The 15249-nt window shown below is 39.8% G+C and overlaps 1 protein-coding gene across 3 annotated transcripts in view; it reads right to left on the minus strand.

The window, feature by feature from the left end:
* Positions 1-4417: 4417 nt before the first annotated feature.
* The window catches only part of COMMD1 (copper metabolism domain containing 1), a 257435-nt gene continuing 246603 nt past the window's right edge, over positions 4418-15249 (minus strand). For all 3 annotated transcript variants that reach the window (XM_036750049.1, XM_036750046.1, XM_036750047.1), the window contains exon 3: positions 4418-4647. In XM_036750049.1, the coding sequence (XP_036605944.1) occupies positions 4540-4647 (108 nt within the window). In that variant the 3' untranslated portion in view covers positions 4418-4539. The remainder of the gene's footprint in view (positions 4648-15249) is intronic.

Genomic DNA, 15249 nt, shown 5'->3' on the forward strand with positions numbered 1-15249 from the left:
TTTTCCTTTCTACCAGACAGATCACTACCTCCAAACATTTTGAAAGTCTCCTGCAGAAAGCCAATATGCTGAGAGGGAGAAATGTAAAGCCTTTTTAGCATTCCCACTCTCCCAAAGGAAGGCATCCAGTGATTTCTCAACAGACAATATTCTTCCTTCTATAAACTTATTTGGTTAGTTGGTCTACATATTTATCATTTGCTATGGGAAATGATGTTTCCTGACATCTGTTTAGCATTTATTTTTCTTTAACTTCTATTTATATCCCATTTTCCTATCCTTCAAATACTTTTTAAAAAATAGCTTCCAATAACTAAGCTTGATATGACCAGTAAAAATCTCAGATAATTGTCTCATGGTCTGGCACAGTGCCTTGTACATTGGAGGTACACTAACAAATATTTGTTGAATTAACTCACAATAGTCTTTTACTCATCACTTCCTTACAACTTTCCCAAAATATGAGTCATAACATAGAATCTTCTAAGAATGGTTCATCAATGCAAGAAGTTTGGGAGAAAAAGGACTGGGAGAGCCTCAGGAGATCTGAACCATGTATTCAAATCTTGTCAGTAACCAGGAACCAAAAGCCATCATCATAAAGACCAATGCCACCACTTTATAGAACCACAGACTAAGAGATGGAATCAATCTCAGAAGCTACCCAGTTCAACCTGGGCCTGAACCAGAATTTTCTCTATAACATGCCTGACCAGTGCTCATTTGGTCTTGGCTTAAAGACTTCCAATGAGGGGAGACTCACTGCCTTTCAGAGCATCCCATTCCATTTTTGGATAGTTTTAATTGTTATTAAATTTTTCCTTACACCAAGCCTATATCTGTCTCTCTACAACTTCCTCCCATTGTTCCTAGTCCTGCCCTTTGTGGCTAAGAAGGACAAGTCTAAATTCTTCTCCACATGCCAGCCCTTCAAATACTCAAAGGCTGTTCTAAGTCTTCTCTTCTTTTCTTATTCCTTGAGACCATCCTGGTCCTGATCAAGAAGGGTGTCCTTCTCTATACAAGCTCCAGCTTCTCTGTGTTCTTTCTAAAATATGTTGGCCAGACATGAACACAGTCCTATAGATGGGGTCTGGTCAGGGCAGGGAGTAGCATAATTATTCTTTCCTCTCACCCATTATGCTTCTTAAAGCAGTCTAGGGCAGCATTAGGATTTTTTATTGTTGCTGTTTTGCCTTCCATGTGATTCTATTGACTTATATTGAACTTGTAGCCCACTAATAAAAACTCTAATCTGTCTCAGAGTAACTGTGGTCTTGCCACACCTCCCTATCTTGTACTTGGAATTTTCAAACTCAAATTTTCAAACTTTACATTCACCCCTATGCAATTCCATCTTATTCGTCTTTATCCATTGCTCTAGGTCAGGGCTGTCCAAAATACAGCCCGCGGGCCACATGCAGCCTGCAGTGCAATTTTATGCGGCTGGCTTGTGGGTTTTAATTTTCAAGAGTGAAAAAATAAAATAATAATTTGCATGGAATGCACATTAGATTTTTAAAATCCATCACTAATAAATAATCTCATTGATGTTAATTTTCTTTGGTTGTTTTTAAGCAGTATTATGAAGGGAATATATTGCACTGAATTTCCAATCAATCTGTGGGATGCATTCCGTCTGTACGATGCAGACTAGTCAGCATGCACCCACTTTTATACTGTTGTGTTGTCGCTCTGTTGTTTTGTGTTTGCCTTTGCGCTTCACGCCTTCGCCTGTCCTGTTGATGATGCGCTTTCTTCCACTTTCTATTAGTGTCCTATATTTTTTATTCTGGGTGTGGCCCTCAAATAATTATTTTATTTTAATGAGGCCCAAAGATAACCTAAGGTTGGACGGCCTTGTTCTAGGTTTGACATCTGATGTCAAATTCAACATTCTTTCCATTAATACAACACTATCTACATTTGCATTTTAACTGGGATTAAAGCATTAAAGGAATGAAAGCAAAGAAATGAAGTTTTAATAAATTTCAGGTATCAGCCAGTTGATGAGGCAAGTAAGAGGGAGTGGTACCCCAAATGATGTCAGGTGAGTTGTGTGTGTGTGTGTGTGTGTACACGCATGTGTGATAGATATCTATCATGCACACACATACACACACACACACACATACACACACACAACCCTATACACAAAACTGGCCCTGAGAAAGAGCTAAGAATCTCCTGCCCCTTATCAATATTTGGGTTCATCAACTGAAACATGTATTTTTAAACGTCATTGGAAAGGTTAATGTTCGCTCTTGGTCTAGAAGTGTCCTGAGATCATTTGTGACATGCTGGTCATTGCCTCCACAAACCCCCTGTCCTCACCAAGGTCATTTCTGGAAGATGTTATCTAGGCTAACAACTATGGATCCCTATGTCTTGTTCTGCTTAAAACATAGTTGTAAGGACCCTCAGAAGTTGACTCATCCAGTCTATACCTGAACCAGAATCCCCTCTACAGCACTTCTGACAAATGGTCAAGTAGCTTCTACTCCTCTGCTCCAAGCAGAATTCTTCTCATTTTGGATCACAAACGTGGGAGACAAAAAGCAAAACTATGGGAACTTCTGGGTAAGCTAATACCTGGTGGGCATGTTGGCCATTTGTACTCTATTTATCAACTTCATTGAAGCTGGTGCCTAGGTACTTCTGTACCTAGACTCATGCAAAGGTTCCTCAAACCCTACACTCCAAATAAATAAACTCATAAGGGTCAACCAAGTGGTGCAAGTGTGTATTATTTGTTTTGTTGAGTGGCAGGGGAAGCAAACCTATAGTCTCTGGTTCTTCTTTATTTCTTTTGGAAAATCAGGTGTCTTCTCTGTGGTGTTTTTACCACTTGCCCAGAGTTTCAGGTAAAAGGTAAAAAGGCCTTTCAGAGCACGGATCTTCTCTTGTGTCTGCTACTGCCACAGAACACTCAGCACAGCTACAAATCTGGGCTCTGTTATGGTCACAGGGGATGTTCCCAAAGACCTATATTCTCTGGGGGTTTGTGAATAAATAATCAGTATGTAACTATGATTCATCTTTCCTTAGATTTCGGGTATCCTATTATCTTGTGAAATGTGCTGACCTCCATTTTGCGGTGAGAGAGACTAGCAGAATTTCCCCAGGTCACATCATAATCCCAAGAATAGGACCCAAATCTTATGGCTCCACAGGCCAAACCACAAACCATTCAGTACCTTTGGATGATGTGGGTTCATGATGTTTTCTGAAGGGCCACACATAGGCCCCATTTAAACCTCTCTGGTTATTTTTCACTAACTGCCTGGATGGTTTTAATCAGGGAGGAAATCAACACTTTGAGCTTGGATGCCAGGGCAGCTTTCTAAAGTGTCTCTAGGCTGATCCAGGAGAAACAGCTCAAGGGGAGAAGACTTCTCCTTCCTACTGAATGAGCTCACTAGAAATGACATGCATTGTCATCAGCAGACCTATAAAATCATGTTTTTAACACATTGCATCCTACAGGAATTGTGGTTTTGAAACTAGTCAACAATAAGTGGCAAAGCTTGCTAACTGATGGTCATTGTCTCAAAAGGCCTTGCTTATGGATGTCTTCCTGAACTTTGGTCCAAAATCTGATGTAATTTTTCTGCTAGAACCTAGTTTGTCTTCGTCAGCTTCAAGGAAGATAGGAAAGCCATCACGTTAGCTTTTGTTGAAGAAGACAAATTGTACCATAGCAACCTATTCTTTCTCACTTCACCCTAAGGTGAGTGAGGGGACTCCATTCAGGCCCAGCTGAGGCTATCCACAGAAGCCTAAGATCCCCAAATTAAGCTAAAAGGTAAGGCTAACTCAGAGTTGGCCCAAATGCCTGAATCAGTTTCAAAATTTTCTTGTATTTCCTTCAGATCCTTTGGATTAGATATAGCCTAAGCTTGTGGCAGATTCCCTTAATGCTTCTACTTAGCTGGACCTGCATTTTGGGGGCTAGTCTGGAACTAGAAAAGCCCACAATGTAAGAGGCTAGATCAATGGTAAATGTACCCAGTGAAAGCCCTCAGTTGAATCCATATAACAGATTTTTCTCTTAATGTCTCTTTGAGACATCATTTGTCTCAAAAGTTTCTTAACACCCTTCATTTTCCATATCTACTGAAACAAATCAGTAGAGTGGGCAGAGGTTCTTAACTTATGTTCCATAGACTCCCAAAGGGTCTGTGGAAAGATTTCAGTGAAGTCTATGAATTTTTTAAAAATATTTTGATAACTGTATTTCAATATAATTGATTTCCTTTGTAATCCTACATATTTTATTTTATGCATTTAAAAACAAGATACTGAGAAGTGGTCCAGTGGCTTCACCAGACTGTCCAAGGGGTTTATGGGGAAAAAGAACTCCTACTCTAGAGCATCTCCCTCCCCTCTCTCCCCTTTAAGCAAAGCAAACAGGCAGTATTCTATTTTGAGAATTTAATGCAGTGGAATGTCATACAGAAAACAGATAAATGGTTAGAGCTCAGTGATGGCTCTTGCTGCGAATTCCCTAACTTCTTCCCAAATCACCTCCATGGTTAGTTAGGCTGGGTTTGTCAGGGTGTTGATACTGTCTTCCACCTCAGTGAGCTTCTTCAGGATTTGGTTGAGCTTGACTTCATCAAACTCCAAGCACAGACATTCAGATTCCTAGAAAACATAAGGGGATGCCATTTTAAAGGAACAAGTCTTAGGAAGACAAGTTGACAGGTATATTATTATTACTGTTTGCTAAGTACTGTGCTAAATGCTGGGAATACAAAGAAAGGCAAAAAACAGTCCCTGATCTTAAGGAGCCAATGGGGAAGCTAATGTGCGAACAACTGTATACAAACACTGAGGTAATCTCAGAGGGAAGGCACTAGCATTAAGGAAGGTGGAGAAAGGCTTCCTGCAGAAGATGGGATTTTAGCTAGGATCTGAAGGAAGTTGGGGAAGCCAAGAGGCACAGGGGACAGCCAATGAAAATGCATGTCATTGGGGAACCGAGGCTCTAGTGCACGAAATGGCAAGGAAGCCAGTGTCACTGGATTACAGAATAAAACATGCTGGTGAGTAAGGTGTAAGAAGATCAGAAAGGTAGGAAGAGGCCAGGTTCTGAAGGATTTTAAAGGGTAATTTATTTATATTTGACTTTATATTTATTGTATTTTATATTTGATCCTAGAGGGAAGAATAAGCCAATACAGTTTACTAAATGAGGGTGAGGGGATGATCAGGCAATATATAGGCCCACTAGACTGCTTAAGGCCGGTATAGGGCAGGTTTCTTAGGATCTAAGGCCTTGCCACAGAAGCCTGAGTGTCCTTCCTAAGGAAGGCTGTCTCTATTCCCAGGGAGAGGGAAATATCTATGCATTTTGGATGACTCAGTCTTTTTATTCAGTGGTATATGAACATCAGATTTGGCTTCTTACAGCTATGAAAGCTGCTATATCACAGTGTAGAGGAAAAAATGCTGGGCAGGAAAACTGGGTTCTGGCTACAACCCTGTCACAGATTAGTCTTGTTACCTTGAGAAGGTCTCACAGACTCACAGAAAATTCTGGGGTTGAACTAAATGACCTCCAAGATTTCTTCCAGTGCAAAGATTCTATGAGTCTATACTGTAAAAATGGCATAGAGATAATGTCCAGGAAAGAGATAATAAGGTCCTGAACTAGGGTGATGGCAGTGAGAATGGAAGGCAGGGATTGTGGAAGCAAAAGATTTTGGAATTAAAATCCTCCAGACTTGACAAATGATTTTATGTAGGGGAGGAGAGAGGGGGAAGAGTATAAGGTGAATCAGAGGTCTCAAGTATGTACGACTGGCAGAAGGGAGGTCCTATTAATAGAATTGAGAAAGTTAGAAGGAGGCACTGGTTTTAAGGAGAAATATTTTCTGAATTTTTGACTGTGTCAACTATATGTTTCAGGATTTCAGAATCCTGATATCAAATGGTCAACAGTTGAAGGAACTGGGAATGTTTAGCTTTGAGAAGAAAACCCTGGATAACCTAACTTTCTTCTCAGCTCAATTCTCAGCTAAAATCCCACTTTCAGTAAGAAGCCTTTCCTGGTCCCCCTTAATAATGCTAGCATTCCCCCTCTGAGATTACCTCTAATTTATTTATTTCTTGTTTGTACATAGTTGTTTGCGTATTGTTTCCTCCATTAGACTATGAGGACAAGGACTATTTTTGCCTTTCTTTATATCCCTGGCTCTCAGCACAGTGCCTAGAACATAGCAGGCACTTATAAATGCTTACTGACTTGATTTGGATACGGAAAGCAGAATTAGGATCAAAGAGCAGAAATTACATGAATACAAATTTCAGCCCAACACAAGGAAGGATTTATCAGCAACTAGAGTTACGTAATTATGGAAAAAGGGGCCTCAAAAGAAGTTGTCACTAGTGGAATTTAATCAGAAGCTAGCTGACCACTTGTTGGGAATGTGATGGGAAGAATTCCTACATTGGGTGTGAGGGAGGCACGTTCCAACTCCAAGAAACTATGATTATCTATACAACTTGTGTTATTGTATAGAAATGGACACAAGCACTTTGCCTATGATTTACAGTCATTTCAATAACACTCTAGGTATTCTCTTCAGAAGCATGCCAAGAAGCAACTCAGTGTTTCTCTTATCTCTTAAGCTAGGGATTCTGAATAGGCTTGTGAAGAATGCTTTGCTAAGGTTTCCTACAAATTAAACAACTGGGAGCTTGGATCTTCTAAGTTTTGCCCAAGGGCTTTTGTATAAGTTTTTCAAAATCTTCAACAAGGTATTAATAACTAATATCATAGACTTTCACCCATTCCCAAACAGTGACCAAGACGTTTGGGAACCATTTTGTTTACTTGGAAATGACTAAGATATTGCTTTTTAAAATAGCAGCAACAACCATTTTTAGCCCTTGAATTTCCTTTCATCCTTCCAACCTGAATCTCTGACCTGTTTCCCTCTGCTGTATAACTAACCAAGCAGGAGAGTAAGATGGCTGAGATATGAAAGAATGAGGGATTTGGCATGAGTGATGGCTTACCCTTTTCATTCATCAATTAGGTCCCATAGTCTATAGAAGGGATACACATGTCACATGCAAATAAAAGTGAAACATATGGCTGAATAATTAGATCATAGGCTCTTAACCTGTGTTCCATGTACTTAAAAATAAAGTACTTTTATAACTATATTTTAATATAATTAATTTCTTTTGTAATCCTATGTATTTTATTTTATGCATTTAAATTATTGTGAAGACGGGTATATGACCCCCCAAAAGATGAAGAATGCTTGGATTAGATACTAGACCCTAAGGAAAATCAAATCACAATTTCAGATTTCAGATCACAATGTTTCCTGCTCCCTCCCCCATTTTATAAAAATGGACACAGGGAGATCAAGTGATCTGCCCATTTCCCACTTGTCAGTGGCGGAGCCAGGACCTTGATCTCCTTGAGAGCAGAGACTGTCTTTTACCTTTTTCTTTGTATCCCCAGCACATAGTACAATGACTAGCATGTTGCAGGTGTTTAATAAATGTTTACTGACTCATTGGAAAGCAAAAATCTCTTTATTCCCAATCCACCGCTCTTTCCACTCATACCATGTTCCCTTCTCAATCCTATGGGAGAGAACTGTGCTGTTGTTGTTCAGTCATGTCCGACTCTTCATGACCCTATTTGGGGTTTTCTTGGCAAAGGTACTGGAGTGGTTTGCCATTGCCTTCCTGTAATGGCAATCAAAGTAGGACTTTTTGTTTTGTTCTTTTTTCTTTTGGAATTCTAGTACTTCTCAGCACTAAGGTAATCAAGTGCCTTTGATTGAGCCTTGCCTTTGTTTGAATCAAGAGTCTTTGATGACCTGCTTAAGTCACAAGACAGCCTAAGTCACATGAGCTTGAGTCACATGGTTGTGATGCCCTCTGTGGGCTGGCCCTGAACAAGTGTATATATACTCTGAGGTTAGCATTTTGCTTTAGGGGTTCACTCACGGGAAGAGTGTTCCTGTGACTTGGCTAGATGACACTCTGTGCAGCCTCCCATTAAGGAGCCCCCCCACCCCGGATTTGAAAACCCAGATGTTGGTGCTTCTCTCTCTGGTAATTATGTATGTATTGCTAGGGACAGACAGTTAGAAGCCTTGTCTGCTGATTTGTGTTATTTGCTCTGTTTATATAATTTCTGCTTGTAATTTCTGTTTTCTCTGAAGTTCAGGATGCTGACTTTTTCCCCTGAACTAAGTGATGATATACATATGTTTAATTAAAGTAAGATTGTAAACCCCTTAAAATTGCTTTCTTTAGAAAAGCAGATCCAAGAACCTGTGCTAGCAGCCCTCCTGTGTGCTGGTGTTATTGGCCTTACACATCCACAGCAGCTGCTACCAGCATTGTTGTTACACTTCTCCAGCTCATTTTAAAGGTAAGGAAACTGAGGCAGAGTTAAGTTGCCCAGGGTCACAGAGCTAGTAAGTGTCTGAGGCCCGATTTGAGCTCAAATATTCTAGACTCCAGGCCCTGCGCTCTATCCACTGTACAACCTAGCTGCCTGAGAATGGTACCAAGTAAGGGACATACAGCTAAGGTTTTCTTGGATAGTTTCTGAGCTTCAAGTCGGTGAGGTCAGGAGTCCATTTTGCAAAAAGCATCCTATGCTGTTGTCATGTTGCTGACTCACAGTGTGAGTCAACCAACACCACCCCCCCCACTCCACAACCCCAGGGGAAACTGCCAAAAGCTAGAAGAGCCTCTTTCCTGAAACATTTCCAAAGAGAGGGAGGGAGAAGGAAGCTTTCCTTGGCTAAGGGGAGCACATCAGCTCTTTCCAGTACATGTGTTGGAGTAGAAGGGCTGGGGAGTTATCTAAGCATCACACTCTAAATCAGCTTGGGAACATGTCCAAGTTTCCATTTAATCCAAAACAAAAACCAATTTTAAACAAAGAAAGAATATTAGTAATAGAAGCAGCTTATGTGCCCCAGCTGCACAAGGTGCTGCCTCCTTCTGACTGGAGACTGAACTCATCCACTAACTTCAGCCAGTTCAAATTAAGTGAATGAATTTAAGAATGGGTCCCCAAGCCTTGAAAGTCTAGGGTTCTTTTTTTAGTTTTAATGAGATGTTTAGCTGGACTTAGATACAAATATACATTTTTCAGCCTTTGATCTTTGTAACAATTGACTATAAATTAATAACTACATGGAACTTAACATTCAGGGAAAAGAGATAAATAAAATAGTCAAGAAAAAGTGTGAGTTGAACATTCTACTACTGTGGAAAACCAGGTTAAATAAAAAGGAATTGTTCTGTTTCCATGCATTTGGAAAGAAATCAGGGAGAATTCACGAGTGATCCACGTCACTAGACAGCTACACTTTGCAGTATGTTTCACAAGAACTCAAATCAGTCATTTCCATGGTAGAAGTTAACATTAAGGGAGTTCAGTGCTTTTCCCCCTCCTTCTCTTCTGGAGCAGCCTTGTGGGCTTATAAGAATGTTGAATCCCCAGAATGAAAACTTGCTCTACGGATATAGACCAGCAACTTGTCTGAAATTTCACATCTTAGAATCCCTTGGGACATAGGGAGATGAAATGATTAGCCTGAGTTCACTCAGAAGATGTGTATCACAAGCAGGAGCTGAAGCCAGCTCTTCCTGACTCCAAGAACGGCCCTTCATCTGCTGAACTCTGCCATCTCTCAGGGACTTTTTAAGCAAAGTGTATGTGTTGGGGGAAGGGAGAGAAGGATTAAATATTAGGAGGAAAGCACAAGCTGGAGGCATATTGGTGCTTCTAAACTCCAACAGACTTAAATCTTTCATATACTCACAGGTTTTAGAATATTATTACCTCCTTACAACAGAGGACTTTAACATTCAAGTTGGTGCTCACTCAAATAGCCAAACTTCCCAGCTCCTTAATTGCCTCAAGTTCTACTGCTTCATTCTACCTCAGCCACACACAAGGATGGTTGATTAATCAATCAACAAACATTTATTATGTACCTACTATGCACCAGGCACTGCGCCAGGTGAGGCGGATACAAATACAAAGAATGAAACAATCCCAACATTCAATGACCTCACATTCTAATGGAGGAGACAAGTGCATATATGAATATAACAATAATAGTAACAGCATTTATAGTGCTTAAACATTCGCAAAGTGCCTTACAAATATCATCTTATTTTATGCCAACAACTCTCCGAAGAAGGTGCTGTTATTATCTCCATTTTAGAGAGGGGGAAACAAAGGCAGAAAGAGGTTAAGTGATGTGCTCAGGGTCACATAGCTAGTAACTATCTGATGCCCAATTTGAACTCCGTTGACTCCCAGTCAAGCACTGTGCCACTTAGCAGTGTAAATAATACAGTAAATAAGCACATATATAAACACACAAAAGAGTTACATGCAAGAAGGGAGGGCACTAGCAGCCAGGTGGATTAGGAAAACTGTGTTTTAATGGAATGGTCACCCCTTGGATTTCATCATTACCCAAAAGTGTTCTACCTTCAATCAATAACTTTGATATTCCTCTATCTAATCTGAACCTTTTAGCATTCCTTGATTCCCTTCACCTCACTCCCCCTCCTATGCTTCTTCTTTACTCTCATCAGGCCCTCCAATTGCTCCAATCCTCAGGGTTTTTTAATTATCCTCTCTTTCCAATCTAGACCTTATGGTCATCCAATTAAAATCCACACTATCTTCTACTCTCAAATCCTTCACCCTCTTCTCCTAGTGTTGCTCATCCCTTGCTAAACACCAGCCTTGGTTTATTACCTTCACCCTCCTTCTTCCTGGCCTCTCTGCAGCCTTCGACTCTTGATCACTCTTTCCTTCGAGATACTCTCTATGGGTTTCAGTGACATTGCTCTTTCCTGACTCTCCTTTCTATTTTACTACTACTTCCCTGTTTTCTTTGATAGCTCATCATCCAAATAATGCTTCCTAACTTTAGGTGTACCTCAATTCTTTGTTCCAGGCCCTCTTCTGTCTACATCCTCTCACTTACTGACCTCATCAGGTCCCATGGACTTCATTATCTTCTCTTTGCATATGATGCACAGATCTATATATTTGGGTCTAGTTTGGATGAAAAATGGAGATCAGTCAGCATTTCCATAACAAAATATTTTCATCATTAATGACAGTGGAAGTACTCCATTTGGATTCTACCACCTCAGCCTCTGATAAGGACATAAAATGGCACTAAAGAAGATGAAAACGGTAAGAGCAGCTGGACCATGTCAAATGCGCACCAAAAAATCCATGCCAGAGGCAACATGATTTTAAAAGAATTGAGGGATCAATTTTTAAAATATCTTAAAGAGGGAAGGATGTAGAACAATTAGGGGAAAAAAATCACAGATGGCATAGACAAAAGGGCTTTTGAAAGCTCATTACACTAGTGACTCATATTTCTATTTTCTCATCTCTTTAGAAATATGTATAAAAGTAATCTACATGTGTGTTGAAACTGTACTTGATGAAAATATGTGAATGCAACAGGTATGCTTTCACTAACCATTTTCTGCAGAAGACTACATGTTTAATCACACAATTGTGCATAGCAAATAGAAAATCTGGTGGTGTTTATTGATTGTTGAAGATTAAAAAGGCATTTGACTCGGTGGAGCAAAACTTGGCCTTAAGAAAGCTTTCCCTCAAAATGCTGTCCACATCCAGAAAAAGAAGGATGGAGTCTGAATGCAGATCGACACATACTATTTGTTTTTTTTGTTTTTGCTTTTTCTTCCTCATGGTTCCTCCTATTCGTTCTAATTCTTCTATACAGTATGACTAATGTGAAAATATGGTTTTTTTGAAAACATGTTTAGTATGACTGTATATGTAGAGGTTATATCAGATTGCATGCCATCTTGGGGAGGGGGAAGGCAAAGGAGGGGGAGAAAATTTGGAACTCAAAATCTTAAGGAAGTGAATGTTGAAAACTAAAAATAAATAAATAAATTTTAAAAAAAGAAAGCTTTTCCTCTCTTAGGCTATGCCATGGATATGTAGATTACATGGGAGTCCTTGATGCAAGTAATCACAAAAATAACTTAGTTCAATAATCCTTTGATCATTAATAGCAAGCAAACATAAAACCCAGGTGGATCACTGTTATTGCTATCAGTGTCATTCTGATGGCCTCCTGTGCAGAATCCAGATGGAAGCTGGCTTCCTTATCAGTGGGAAAGTCCTCTAGATGGCTTTTCGTGGCTAGCATTGTGCTGGTTGCCCCAGAACACCACATGATCTTCTTAATGCAATCCACAATCAATCAAGGGATAACCCCAAAAATCCATATAGGAACAAACTGAATGAGTGGAGAATGCCTATTGTGCAGGTAGCCCACTAACTTATTTATCTTGCACAGACACCAGATAAACAATAAAATGATCCCAGAATTGAATAGGAGGAAGAGATCTTAGCTGGATTGCATTTGGGAAACTGCACAGAGCTCTCAATTAGTGTCTTCTCTGACACAAGACCCATTATTTTTTAAAACACTAATCTTCTCTGGTGATGCTATATTGCTGTGCATCATGAAGCACTATAATTCCTGAAAAAGCACAACTGCTGGTGACCTAAAAGATGACGGAAAAATATATCCTGGGTAGAAGAAGCAGGCTACACCACAACACTAAGAGTCTACGGTAGACGAGAAATGATACAAAAGAAGAGTCATGCAGCATTTGCAAAGGTAAGCAGATGGACTGGACAACACTGGTACCATGGAATGTTAAAAGATCTAGAAGACCTCCTACATCAGGTGGATCCCCTGTGGAGAATTCATGGAGGAAGAAAAAAAACAAATAAAAATTGTACAGATGGGTTGCAATCTGAACCATGGGACGGAGTATCTACATGGAGGAGATCATATACCTACTGGAGTGCTACAACCCTTTGAGGTAGGCAATACAAGTAATTACTATCTCTTTTTTCAGATGAGGAAACTGAGGCTCAGAAAAGTTTAGTGACTTGCTGCCCATGCTCCACAGATGGCGAGTGTCAGAGCCGATACTACTGGAACCAGGTCTTCTGACTCTAATCTCAGTGTTTTCCCCATGACAAAACATTGCAGCTGACTAGTCCCTGGGCCTCTTGCTTCCTGGAGTAGTGTCCTTTCTACTCTACGTATTCATAGCATCGTTGGTTAATAGAGCTGGAAGGGACCTCCAAGGTCATCTAGTCCAAACTCCTAATTTTACAGATGAAGAAATTGAGGCCCGATGAGGTTAAGTGACTTGTCCAAGCTCACACAGGTAAGCTGCTTTCTGCTCACATCTTCTGTTTTCTTCCCCCAACAATGTACACAGAAACCATTCAACAGCTTTTTGTGAAACTATGTCTGACAATGAGCCAAGATAATTCCAAAGGACCCATAATGAAAAATATTATCCACCTCCAGAGAGAGAACTATGAATGCCAACTGAAGCATGCTTTTTTTAACTTTATTTTTCGTGTTTTATTTTTCTGCCTGTGTTTTCTTTTGCAACATGGCTAATATGGAAACATGTTTTACATGACTCATACATGTAACTGATATCAAATTGCTTGCCTTCTCAAGGAGGGGGGTAACGGCAGGAGGGAGGGGGAGAATTTGGAACTCAAAATTTTAAAAAATGATTGTTAAAAAAATTTTACATGTAAATGGGAAATATTTAATGAAAAAAAATCTCAATAAAAAGAAACTATATCTGAAACCGCATTAAGAAGGATCAGCATAACCCCGTTATGCCAATAAGCTATTTTGCAAAGAATTTAAGGATTTATTGCAGAACAGACATTGGGTTTTTTTTCAAGTTTTGTGTTTGTTTAGAGTGACCTAGAATGAGTTGGTCAAACTTGTTGTTTATCTTGCCAGTGGCAAAACACTGAAAAAAGCCTTCAACATCTGAATTTTAAAAAAATAAAAAAGAAAGTCACCTTTCTTTTTCTTGGTTTGACTGGAAAGGAAGTAGGAAGTTATTTAGGCATCTGGGCAAGTACTCCTCAACTCAATAAACATTTATTAAGCACTGTGTATGTACAAGGTGCAGAACAGTCCCTGCCCACAACAAGCTTACATTCTGTTGGAAGGGAAGATGTATATTTATGTGAGGATATATAAAATATATGTATGGGGCAAGAAAGGACCAACAACTGCAGAAAATCAGGAAAGGCCTTACGTAGGAGGCATCACGTGACAAATCCTGAAGGAAGCTGAGCCAGGGGTTCCAAGATACAGAGGGGGAGGAAATGCCATCAGGCATGAAGGGAATGCAGCCTGTGTAAAAGCAAGGAAGTGGGAAATGGAGTATCCTTTATGTGGCACAGCAAGTAGGTCAGTTTAGTTGGACTGTAGAGTACTTGAGGGGAAGAAATGTGAAATAAGTCTGGAAATAAAGATTGGAGCTAGATTGTAAAGGGCTTCAATGACCAACAGAGGAATTTGTCTTTTATTCTGGAGGCAATAAGGAACAACTTAGGCAGGATGTGACATGCCAAGCCTAGGCAATGAGCATTTAAGTACTTACTATGCACCAGGCACTGTGTTAAGTACTGGAGATACAAAGAAAGGAAGTGTTTATGGCTCAAACACATCTGAGTACTGTGTTCAAGGTTGGACACCTTATTTAGGAAGGACATTGACAAATTATCAAGTATATAGATAAGAGCAACCAGAATAGTGAAGGGCTCTGAGTTCCTGTCATATGAGTATCTTTGTAGCAGTGGGATGTTTAGGGTAGAGTAGGAAAGACTTAGTAGGACATGATAGCTGTCTTCATGTATTAAAAGGCTGCCATGTGGAAGAAGGATTATATTTGTTCTCCCAGGCCTCAGAGAGCAGAACGAGGACTAAGGGTGGGAGTTTCAAAGAGGAAAATTTAAAAGAACTTCCAAACAACCAAAACTTTTTGAAAAGTGGAATGGAATGCTCTAGGATATAGTGAATTATCTGTTTCCCTACACCCCATCCAAGCAGAGGTATTTGAGGAAAGGTTGAATGATAGATGCTAAGGTCTCTTCCAACCCTATTGTTCTGTGACTCTTACAGAAGGCAACCGAAATATCCAAACATTTTTCTTTCTGAGATGCAAAAGCTGAAGTCACAAAATTATAAGAAGAGACCACTGAGAGGTCATCTGGTCCAGTGGTATCAAACTCAAATAGAAACTGGGTGTAACTAATCCCTTCATAAGGATCCCTATGGGCAGCATGGTGACTTAAGTTTAAAAATGTTGTTATCTATGCCTTCTTGCATTTTTATTTAT

This window comes from Trichosurus vulpecula, chromosome 3 (genome assembly GCF_011100635.1).
Source record: "Trichosurus vulpecula isolate mTriVul1 chromosome 3, mTriVul1.pri, whole genome shotgun sequence".
Taxonomy (NCBI): Eukaryota; Metazoa; Chordata; class Mammalia; order Diprotodontia; family Phalangeridae; genus Trichosurus; species Trichosurus vulpecula.